Raw genomic sequence first — 12,964 nt, 5'->3', positions numbered from 1 at the left:
GAAACTAGCCGAGGAACTAATAACAAATAAGGTTCAGTCGATAGAGAGAACCATTTTTCATTGGAACTATCACGAAAATTTAAAAGAAATAGCAGTAAGATACATAGATAAATAGCACGCCAAATTATGTGATAATTTCATTTTTTTTGTCCAATAAATAAACAAAAAGGTTAATCCTATCATTTATGTAATACTTTTATGGATAGCTAACATAGTAATAATTATAGATGATTATGAAACAAAGTAAACGTAACGAAGACAAAGCTTATGATTAGACTTAGGCAAATATGCAAATTGCATATAATGCATAAAAAATGCAAAAATTTTCAATTTTGCATATTTTTATACAGGGTGTCTGCGTAACTTTGCACCATATGGGAAACTTTTTTAATATCAATTTTACGAAAAAATGTCATTCTTTATAAAGTGCTCTGCATAGTCTAAAACCTAAGATGCAATCATCAGATATCAAATTTGTCAACAGTATACGAGGTATGTCAAAAAATATTAATTTCGCTCAAGAGCAAACTACCTTTTTACTTCAAAATATCAAAAAATTTTATTATAAAAAGTTATTTGTAATTAAAAACCATATTCAAATATGCAATAACAGCCTTCTACGTGAAAAAAAAAATTTCTGAGATTTTCCTAAATTACCACTTATTCTTCATAAAAATCTGTGCATGGTCTAAACCTCAAGATAAAACCATCAGTTTTCCAAGTTTGTTAATTTTATACGAGGTGTGTTAAATAATATGAATTTAGAAAGAATATAGAAAGAATTCTTTCTAAATTCATATTATTTGATACACCTCGTATAAAATTAACAAACTTGGATAACTGATGGTTGCATCTTGAGGTTTAGACCATGCACAGATTTTTATGAAGAATACCTTTTTTTCCTAAAATTATTAATAAAAGAGTTATTACAGGTCTAATAAATAAAAATGATGTTCGGAATCAGTAATTTAGGAAAATCTCAGAAATTTTTTTCTCGTAGATGGCTGTTATTGCATATTTGAATATGGTTTTTAATTACAAATAACTTTTCATAATAATTTTTTTTGATACTTTGAAATATAAAGGTAGTTTGCTCTTGAGCGAAATTAATATTTTTTGACATACCTCGTATACTGTTGACAAAATTTGATATCTGATGATTGCACCTTAGGTTTTAGACTATGCAGAGCACTTTATAAAGAATGACTTTTTTTCGTAAAATTGATATTAAAAAAGTTTCCCATATGGTGCAAAGTTACGCAGACACCCTGTATAAGTGTGCATAAAGTGCATATAATTTTAAATTTTGGTTCTAACTATACATATATTTTTATATTACTGTAACGAGTAGCTTGGAAATCTCAATATTTAATTTTATTTTATAATCTCTTGGTACATATTCAAATTTTGGGTACCTGAATGTAGTAACTAATAAAAGAGCGGCTTATTATTATGTACACAGTTTTGTCACGTTTTGGTTACAAAGGTTCCAAAATCAGCCAGTTTATATCTCTAGATAAAAATTTTTATTTTGACGGCCCATTTCGATTTTGTTGTAAAATAAGCCGTGAACACGTGTCTTCGTAATTGTGAATAATTATTGTGCTTTGAAAATGCCGCAAATAAACAGTTCAGTGCCGTGGTGTCATTCATAAAATCAAACTATAGTTTTGTTCAGAAAACTATTAATCAATTAGAATCCTCCAAATAATTTATCATTGTTAGACAGTACATTTTAAATAAAAGAATTTGAATCATTGTTTCAAAACGTTAAAAGTAATACATATTGGAGAGGAAATTTTTCAAAAATTTAAAGCGACCATAGAAAAAAACAGTGGTTATTACCAGATTCTTTCTCAAGTGGTTCAAGTACTAGCTGGGACATTTTTCGAAGCACTTGATTTAGAACCAACTATTATCGTGAATTTAAACAATGCCTCAATTACATCAGTTAATCTCGAAAGAAGTTTTTCTATGTAATCAGATAGAAGCCATAAGTATTTGTTAGAAAATTTGTTAGAAACAGCATTTGATAATTATTTATTGTTACCACAATTCGAAATAATATCAATTATTTATTTGTTAAAATACTTAAATATTTAATTAATTAGCTTAGTTAGTAAAATATATACATGTTAATTAATACACCATGTGGAGATATTGTAAATATGTTTGTAAATAAAAAAATACTGCAAATATTTTTTTTTATTACATGCATATTTTCTAGATAAACGTGCATATTTTTGGGTAAAATAGTGCATATTTATGCGCACATTTCATACCTTTTTATTTGCATATTTGCCTAAGTCTACTTATGATCATTACCAATGACATATAAGAGGATAGACACATCAACAACTATAAAAAGTGTCCGAAACATATACTTCGCTGAAGTATGTTTTGATACGAAGTGGTAGAAATTTTTACTAACACGACACGATCAAATATTGTTTTGTTTGTATGTGCGTATTTGATCGTTGTTTGTCTTGTGTTTATCATTGTGAAAATCAAATTATATTTTAAATTTTTGGGAGTGTAGAGTGAAAATGTCTAATGATCTTTCGGACACCCGATTCTGTGTCAGGTATAGGTGAGTTCTCCGTCCATCCTCTTACATGTCAATGATCATTACCAAGAAAAAGATAACATAAGGTCAACTCTACATCAACCAAATCCCTGTAGAAAGACTGACGCACTACATCTACCTGGGACCATAATAAATGAAGAATGAACCAACAACCAAGAGATAAGGGCGCACTTCAGATCCACCTTTAACCAGATGGAGGCCTCCTTCTTCAAGAGCCACAACCTCTCTTTTGGAATAAAAGTAAGAATTTTGCAATGCTACGCCTTCTCTGCCCTTTTTTATGGTGTTGAATCGTTGACCTTGAACGAAGATATTTATGTGCAGTCAATTGGAAGCATTTGAAGAAGAACCGAGAGGTGCTGACCACCATCAAATCTCGAAAGTTAGAATACTTTGGACACATTATGCGAAGTTAGTCCAGATATAACCTCCCAAAAAACATCCTGTAAGAAAAATATTTGAAAAGCGAGGCCCAGGAAGAACCTTAACATCCTGGTTTTTTTATGGCTTTGGCAGTTTGCCATACAGCCAGTTACATGATCTTTTAATCTCATTAGGAGCAGTGAAAAGTTTATGAATTTTTGCAATTAAATAGACTAGAATAGATAAATTTAAAGTTGGAAATCAATACAACAATTAGTGAAAAGAAGAGAAAATATATATACATACACATTAACATGGGTCACACGCTTCACGTCCAGGGGCCCATCAGGACATTATAATATAAAACATACACAGGAAAACTAGGCCACGGTAAATAGGATTAAACATATAAAGGAGAGAAAACAAAGGTAAACAGTAAAAACAATTATTATTTTTTTTTCCAACTAAAGAAAAATATTACATTTGACCAAAAAATCGATTATGCAGTCGTAAATTAATCTATTTTGAGTCGCTAGAGCAGATAAAACGTTAAACGGAGATTTACCGGTAATATGAACTATATTATTATATAATAAGGTGGATTCTAGATTATATTTGGCACAACCAAAAATTACATGATCTAGGTCGCCTTCTACTCCACATTCCACACAGTTTTTACTCTCAACCACATGAATTCTTGCAAGATGAGCAGGAAAGCAAGCATGTCCAAATTTTAGCCTAGATATAGTTGTTATACGCCTAGGGACATTATAGGTTCTATGCCAATGTGAAACAGGGACAGTTGTGTGTAAAGAAGTGTATCTATTTGGGTTGGTAAAGCAAAACTCAGACCATAGGTCACTCCATTTATGTTTCAAGACTGCCTTACGTGTGGCAACCAAATCAGAAATACTTGGTAGATATTCTGTGGTATCCCCTAATTGGTCCACATGCTCATTATGTTTAATCCCACTGTGTGCTTTGGCCCATATAAATATCACATTTTTTTTATTTTCTTTAAATTGTTTCACCAATTTTTTAATTAATATTATATAGGGATTGGAGTATGTGGTTGGAAAAATAGGTTGGTTAATAGCTGTGAGAACTGACATCGCATCTGTAACAATAATAACGGAGGATTCCCTGTTAGAAACAAAAACTAGGGCTTGATATATGGCAATTGCAACATTTTTTCTACCTTTTCCATGGGGATGTAAAAGGCACATCCTGCACCGTCTTCTGATTTGGAGGCATCCGTGTAGATAGTACTGTAGTAATCCCAATTGGATAAGATGCTTGATATAATGTTGTTATTTGCTCTTCCAGTGTTTACATAATTTGGTTTAATAAATTTAACGTCATAAAAAAATGTTTCAAAATCATTTATATATGTGTGTGATTTTAAGTTAATAGCTTCATCAGCAGAAACTGTGTTTTCTCTAAGAGCTTCACATAGGGTTGGAGAGTTTTTCTTTATCCCATATTTATTCGTTAAATCATAATTGTTTAAATTTATTAATTCGGTATAAAGGAAAGTGTTCTGGTGTTTAATTTTCAGTAAAAATTTTTCGGCCAGGAAATGTCTTCTAAGAGAAATTGGAGGCTCAAGTGCTTCAACATAAAGGGGCTCAATAGGAGTTGTCTTCATGGCACCAATACAGATCCGCAGACACTGGTTTATAAATATGTTTAATTTGTTTAGTAAGTTCTTGCTGGCAGATCCATATAACCAACATCCATAATCTACGATAGAGCGAATGTACGTCCTATAAAAAAGTAAGGAAGTCTGAACATCTGTTCCCCACCAAGTTTTAGTTGTCATTTTCAGAAAGTTTAGGCCTTTTTCACATCTATTTAACATATATTCTATGTGAAATTTCCATGTGAGTTTGTCATCCAGTATAATGCCCAAATATTTAACTACCTTTTTAAAAGGAATTTCTCGCTGTTTTACTATAAATGTTTCTATATTGGGAATATTATGTCTACTGAAAATGGTCATTGCTGATTTTGTGGTCGACAGTTGAAGGTGGTTTTCTTCCAACCATATTTCTACAACATTGTAAGTATCCATTAAAAATCCAAAAGCTTCATCTCTCTTCTTTGTTTCGCAGTATATGCTGAAGTCATCTGCATATTGGATGATCTTAAAAGGATATTTTTCCAACTTTAATTTATGTAGGTCAGCTGTGTATAAACTGAAAAGAAAAGGACTTAAAGACAGCTCCTTGTGGAATTCCTGTAAAAACATATCTTGGTCCAGGAAGAAGAAGAACATCCTGGTTAAAGAATCTCAGAACCTGATTCAACACAACATCTGTGCAGCTTTTCCGGGCTGCTGCAGACAAGATAAAGATTGCCAAGATGATAGCCAACATTCTTCACGGATAGGCACATCAAGAAGAAGATGAAACAATGAAAACCAGAATTTGATAAGTGAGTCTATATGAGTGAGCAACGACTGTATTCCGTGTGTTTACTTTTAAATTAGATATAGGAGTACACCCAATATATGGCAACACTGTTTCCCACACCAGAGTCGCGTCGATTTAATCAATAGCAGTGTTCGCGCAGTACATTTCGAACGTATTCAGAGTAAGTTCGGGATTAGTTTCCAATGCGCAGGCGTCAACGTAAACTTATCCTGGACATGCTCAGGATTTTTCGCTCCGCGAACAATTTTCGGATTCGTAATGTAATGACGGATTGTATACATTAAGGTTAGAGAAGGAAGCCTATTGTTGTCCCTTTCTTATTTCGAAATCAATGTCAAAGAAATGCAAATGCAACAAATTTGTATGTCAACAAAGAGAAAGAGAATAAAAGCAACAGGCAAAGGATTAACTTTCTATTCATCAATGCCTTTCTTAGAAGTTAGAAATTTGATTAGCGTCTTTCTTTATTATTTCCACATTATTTCGATAATTTGGTATTTCCAAGCCGACATCCGGCTTATATTTTCGTAGAGAGTAAAAGATTGTTATGTATCACTTGGAAATGGCAGCTCGATATTTAGATATAAAAATTACCTTTAACTTATTGGGGGTTGAACATTATCTGAAGGAAGGAATAATTTAGTAAAGCAATCATTTCTAATTTTGATATTATATGTATTGAATTTGATAGGTTGTGGCATTGTGTTGTGGTTTATTGCACCACAAAAATAATGAAATATAACAAGACACAAGAAATAGTTTCAGAATAAATTTGATGTGTTGTTTATGTTTCATTATATTCAATAAGAGACTAATAATTTAACTCATAAATTAAACTGAAAAATAAACCACAAGAATATGTAGGTACTTATAAGCTCATCTAGATAGAAGAAATTAAGTAAAAACAGAGTACAATTTATTGTAATACATACTACCGTAATAGATAATTATTATCGAATATCGAATGAAAATAATACTAGAAAAGGTACCTACAGTCGAAAAAATGAAAGAATACCCATGAACGAACATATAAAACACGCTGTATTTTCCTGTCGCCGTGTCATACAAAAAATTGGCCAGCGCCAGTACATGTAATAATAATTATTACATGTACTTGCGGTTGCCAATTTTTTGTGTGGCATGGTGACAGGAAAATACAGCGTGTTTTATATGTTCGTTCATGGGTATTCTTTCATTTTTCCGACTGTACGTATGTATAAACATACTAATGGAAAACATTGACAAACACAACTAAAAAAGCTTTAATATAAAAAATATTAAAATTTGTTTGAAGAATATTTAAATGATAAACACTTTACATAATTTTAAAACTTTAAAAACCAGAATAATCTACATCTACTGTGCGAACTTAAAATACGAAACAAAATCCTCGAACGTCGAGAGCGTATCCCGGACACGTTCAGGATCTCTTTTCTGTACTGCGCGAACACCGAATTAAAAATCCGGAGGGTGTTCAGAGGGAAAGATTTAAACTCCGCGAACGCTCGATTTTGTAATGCGCAGGCGTTCTCCCTCTGGATATACCCAGGACGTACAGCGCGATCAAAGCTATTGATTCGTCGATTCTGCAGTGGCAATGCAGCTCATTCTCATAAGCAATGTTGCCGATTTTAGCGCTTCCTTCAGTCAACTATCTCTAATCGAAAACTAAACGTATGGTATACAGGGTAGCGAGAAAGTATGGAAACAGAATAATTTCTCGGAAACCGCTAGAACGATTTTTATGGATTTTGGTGGATAAGGGTCTTTTAATGTGGCCGATATTGTAGTGGTAATTACATTGTTGTCAAATCTTCCCTTTTTCTGGAAATCTAATGAACTTTCTTATTTTAAATGAAACACCCTGTATATTTTTTACGTTTTGAAGTCCTTAAGAAATATCTAAGTCCTTAAGATTATTTTTTATGTTATATTCCCTATACCTAAACGCCGTAATTTCGGAGTTTATTTATTAAAAAAAAAGTTTTAAACAAATTATAAAAATTAATTTTTTCGGCCCGGGTAGACATTATTTTATGTTCTTTGGATCGTTGGGAACAAAAAAGGTCTTTTGTAATTTTCTTGTAAAGTTAGTTGTTTTCGAGTTATAAACAATTTTAAACTGAAAAAAATCGAAAAAATGACGATTTTCAAGGTTCAAAAACACAAGAAAAAAAAATTAGTTTTGAAATTACGAAGTACCTAAATTCAAGTTCAAACTTTCTTCTATCAGCTCCCTATAAGAATTTATCTACTCTCATATTATGTATAAGTTTTTAGTTTGTGAAAACTGTCATTATAGATAGCAGTGCGTGAAGGATTTGAAGTGTGCGTGGAGTAACAATGTATTTTAAATGGGATTTACTTTTTCGCACTGTTTTTGGCACACTTTCATATAATCAAATATCCTTAACTTTCGCGTTGTCATGGTGATGACATGTGAACAATAAATTACAACAAAAGTTTTGACAGTTCTGTGGTTTGAAAAAGTTAGAATTTTTAAATGTCCAAGTTCTAAAAATTGTAGAATAGAAATGAATTCCAGTGACTAAGAGCTACAGTTTTTTTATTTGTTTATCGTAGATAAAATATTGTATGAAACTGTGCGTGAAGTACTTTTTGCGAACTTACGCGATGTATAGCACTCGCTCCGTTGTCGCTCGTTCTCTAAACATTGCGTGCGTTCGCAAAAAGCATACTTTTTTTACTTTGTTTTTAAACCTAGAAAATCGTCATTTTTCGATTTTTTTTTCAGCTTTAAATTGTTTATAACTCAGAAACGATTAACTTTACAAGAAAATTATGAAAGGCCCTTTTTGTTCCCAATGATCCAAAGAATCTAAAATAATGTCTACTCGGGACGAAAAAATTAATTTTTATAATTTGTTTAAAACTTTTTTTTAATAAATTTAGCAATAACTCAGAAATTATGGCATTTAGGTATAGGGAATATAACTTGAAAAATAATCAGTATGTCCTCAGGACTTCAAAACGTAAAAAATATACAGGGTGTTCTATTTAAAATAAGAAAGTTCATTAGATTTCCAGAAAACCAGAAAATTTCACAACAATGTAATTACCACTATAATATTGGCCGCATTAAAAGACTCGTACCCACCAAAATCCATAAAAATCGTTCTAGCGGGTTCCCAGAAAGTACCGTGTTTCCATATTTTCTCGCTACTCTGTATACTAGAAATAATGTAGAGGCTATTGAAGCTTACCTTAACATCAGCTCTGGTCTTATCGGTTACTTCCATAACAAACTCATGCTGCGCCTGTTCTTGGTTAGGGTTGAGTAACAAATTCAAAATACTTAAATCTACGGTAGCTCCTAAATTATCAATATTCGATAGGAAACAGTACTCCCGTCCTTCCTTTAAAAACTTTTGTAATAATCCTGAGTCTTGGAAGCTGTTGTAGAAATCTCCGTGACCTGGAGGGTACCACGCTTCCAAATTGTCGTTTACTTTGGCATCTTTGGGTACTGGCAGAAGTGAGTCTCTGTTGACTCGAGGGTAGCACGATTGGTTGAACATGTGAATTTCTACTTGCAGGTTTTTGTATTTTCTTATGATTTTCTCTGTGTCATCATCCGTGTTGAAAGAGTTCATTAGTACTAGAGGAACGTTCACTTTGAAGGTTTTGTTAAGAGTCTAAAAATAATAATTACAAGAAAACACACTGAAAATACAATTCTTATAGTTTTACTCACCTCGATCTGTTGTACTGTCAAGTCCAAAAACGTGAGATCATTTCTGACAGTAATCACAGACTTTGGTCCATGGCAACCCATCGAGGTACCCAAACCTCCATTAAGCTTTACCACGACCAGTTTGTTTAACATTTGGTGCACTAAGTCTGACGTTGGTTGTTCTAAGGTTTTGTAATCTCTAACAGCGTCTCCAGGTAATTTCTCGATATTCTCCCAGTTAAGTGAAGGTCCCGTTTCATCGAGGAACCTCGTAAATAGTTTAGTGAAGCCATCTAACTGTTTTTTGTTTTCCGCTACCTTACTAGGTTCACTGCTTTGGACTATTTTCTCTAATTCTTTTTGTAATCTGTTAAGGGCGTCTCGTTTGGTGGCTTCGATGAATTGGCTAGAGTCGCTAGCATTTCTGCTATGACCACGTACCTAGAAATAAAAAAAATCGATATTAATATAGAGATCGGCAAAACTGTAAGTGAAATAAAAGAGTTTTCAGTATATATACATATACAATTCCTATATCCTATGTTATTCCATAAAATTTTGGAAAATGTGTGAACAATTGTCGTGTTCTAAACAGTTTAAGAAATATCTTAGTGTTCTTAGAGTGTTATACTGGCCTCTTTACAGTGAGGAGTATTTCTTAATAACGATGGAAAAATACCGAAAGTCTTTTACATTCCTGGAAAATGGAGCAAGCCAAAGAGATGTGGTAAGGCAATTGAGTTGTTCAACTGTGCAGAGAACTTACAAGGACAGAATGCTTATTCAGTAAGCACAAGGACAATTAATCAGCGTTTCTATTATTCGACGAAAGTTAAGAGAATAGGATTTGGCAGCTCGGAATCCAGCAACGGGGCCATCACCTACTGTTGCTCACAAAAGGATATACTGGACATACATGGAGCCTTCTCGAAAGGCGTGTAAGACGTCGTATACCTGCTCTAACAATATGTAGACATCCAAAACGTGATAAGTTCTATGCCAAATCGAATGATAAGTGTCATTCAGAACCGTGGTGACAACACATAGTATTGAAACCATGAACACTGACTGTAACTGTAATAGTACATCTAAATTTTCAATATACTTATTACTTTCTCAAATTTCTCTTATTTTCCATTTGTTACTAATGACAACCATTAAAGACCTCACTTGTGGCCTGACTAAAATTTTTAGAAATTTGCTTAATAAAAACAATAGAAGAACAACTTTAAAATTGACCATAAATGGTATTTTTTTAATTAAAGATAAAACTCCTAAAGACACGCTTAGAAACGTTGGCTCTCAACATCCCTTGTTTATCGTGTAGCAATTCTTATATTGGCCAAACTTCACAGTGTCTCAAATCTAGGATTAATCCTCACAAAAGTGATTCATGTCTCAATCCGGATCGTTGTTCACTGGACAGACACTTCCTTATCGTAGGGTATGTATAAGGAACGAAGTAAAATCAAAAAATCAGTCTTTCAACTATTTTTCAAAAAATTTAAACAACAGCCCTTAAAGTTAGCAAAAACTCGTTAAAGTAGAAAACTTTGATGAACCATATCTTGCTTAAAATTAGTCCTAGAATCTACTACAGTGGCCCAGTTTAAAAGTAGTTGACTTTCTTTCTATTTAATGTACCATTACATATACCTCAACTGCACAGAAAAAAGTTATAGAACAATGTTTCCGAAAATAATAGGAAAAATAGCCCAAAATGGTGTAAGTGGCGCACTTTGAAAAATGTTATTTCGGATACTATAAATTCTAAAGACTTCTACCAAACGTCATCTTAAAGAGGAAGGATAGACGTTTTATCTGTGAAGCAATGCCTATACCTATACCTCCTTAAAAAAATAAAAATATGGGGCAAAAAGAAAAATTGCTTTTTTTTCTAGAGTTTTGAATATCTTCTTATCAAAAAAAATTATTTTTACTTTAGAAAGTCACACTTCGACAGTAAATTTAATTTTGAACAACTTTTCTATAGGTGTACATGCACCTCTTCAGCACTTCCCGTTGCTTTTTCATATTTGGGGTTAATTAACTATATGTAATAATTATTAACAACAGCAATATCCTATTACATTCTCATTTTATTTTTGGGAATATTGTATGTAACAACTTGACCATTATTCCACTATTTTACGATGCTTATTATTAGACCGTTATTACGTCAGATGGTACTAAATCTGTTACAAACAATGGTTCAGATATGTGGTTATAAATCTCAAATTATATATTCAAGTAAATACAATGTCATCCTTTATCATCAAAGTAAACCTTGATTTAAATTTTGGAAAAGTACTCACCTCACATATGAGTTTGTTATATGTCATCACAAACAATTAAAAATTACTTAAGACTGCACAATTAATTAATACCGAGACCGAAGACACGCCGATTTTTACGTATTTCCTGGTTACCTGGCTATAGCCTCATTAACAATTTAATTGACGTGAAAAAGTGATAATCTTGATAGTTTATTCAAAAGTTTTACCATAACTGATTAACGCGTAGAAAACGTTGAATTTTTAAATACCAGTTCTAAAATTGTCAACAAATAATTGTATTGATAAATACTCGTATGAGGTAGATAAAGTCCGCTATAATGAAGCTCACACACGATACATTTTTCAGAAAGTAGCAGGAGAATCGTAAAAATTTTATGTGTCAATGCTAATAAACCTATTTATTTAGGCGCAGATAATAGCTGAGTCATTTTAGCAAGTCAATTTCATGACAATATTCCATTTTTATTTTGTTATAAACTCTTTAATAATTATTATTCAGTCTAAAAATAACAATCTTTTTTATTTGGCTCTTCCTCAAAAAAAGTTAACAAATTACTATCAGTTGACTAATACGCCAGTCAATATAGTCTAGGCGCCAGAGGGGTCACCGTGTCCTTTTCAATTCTGATGGACAAACTCAACGGTTTCTTATGGATTTTTGGGTGCTGATTACGAATTTCGAGGGTGGATTTCGATCCGAGTGATCAAAAAATTGTTATAAACAATTTAATTGTTTATAAGGCTCTGGCTCATAAACTAAACGAGATAAAAAATATTTCAAATAAAATTTGTTCCTTGATAAAAAACTAAGAAAAAAAGAATGTGTATAATTTCAAAGAAATAAATATACTTAACAGGATATTTGTATTTTATTTAAATATTAAACTAACTTTCTTACCTACCACTTTTAAAAATTTTTTATTACAACGATACCAAAAATTAAAAAAAATGAATCGTCCGGGATTTGAACCCGGGACCTCTCGATCTCCGGTCACACGCTCGACCACTGAGCTATATCCCCTTTGCTTTGACAGGTTACAAGATTTCTCATACATACTGACAAATTTAATAGAGCAAGTGAAATATACAAAAATACTTTAAATATACTTACTATTATTATAAAATATCTTATTCCTGAGGAAGACAAATCCAAAGACACAAAAATTATAATAAATAATGCATTTACTAAAAACACTAATATATCCTTTTAATGACTTATGAACTATAAACATTTATACTTTAATTTACAAATAATGATAGAAAAGCTCAAAAGGAACAATTTGAGCTTATGAAAATGTTCCTAAGTTTGTTTTTGACTATGATATCGATATTTTAATGGCGCGCTATGAGGCGCAAGATCGGCTCACAGCCATTTAAGTATTTTTCGGCGTTTTATCTATCGCAGCTCGGCTTCTGCGCATGCAAATAAGCCAATATATGATATTCATATAAAAATGGATCCAGTTCTTTTGCAGCGTTATCAATGCATATACAACGAGCATTTGATTCACAATGTGATGTGGCGGCATACACAAAATTGACGTGCCTTGATGATGCTGCGAAAGAACTAGATCCACTTTATATGGAT

The 12,964-nt window shown here is 32.2% G+C and overlaps 1 protein-coding gene across 4 annotated transcripts in view; it reads right to left on the bottom strand.

Annotated features, from left to right (window-relative positions):
- The window catches only part of LOC126887247 (UTP--glucose-1-phosphate uridylyltransferase), a 79,705-nt gene that overhangs the window by 15,782 nt on the left and 50,959 nt on the right, over positions 1-12,964 (bottom strand). For 3 of the 4 annotated variants that reach the window (XM_050654659.1, XM_050654662.1, XM_050654661.1), the window contains exons 2-3: positions 9,101-9,520; positions 8,610-9,041 (exon numbers count right to left, since the gene is read on the bottom strand). In XM_050654659.1, the coding sequence (XP_050510616.1) occupies positions 8,610-9,041; positions 9,101-9,520 (852 nt within the window). Of the gene's footprint in view, positions 1-8,609; positions 9,042-9,100; positions 9,521-11,394; positions 11,692-12,964 lie in introns of those variants that run through there. The other variant, XM_050654660.1, reaches the window with a different exon arrangement.

Source organism: Diabrotica virgifera, chromosome 6, assembly GCF_917563875.1.
Source record: "Diabrotica virgifera virgifera chromosome 6, PGI_DIABVI_V3a".
Classification (NCBI taxonomy): Eukaryota; Metazoa; Arthropoda; class Insecta; order Coleoptera; family Chrysomelidae; genus Diabrotica; species Diabrotica virgifera.
Note: the sequence above shows the minus strand (reverse complement) of the source record. Positions and strands in the feature narration are given on the sequence as shown.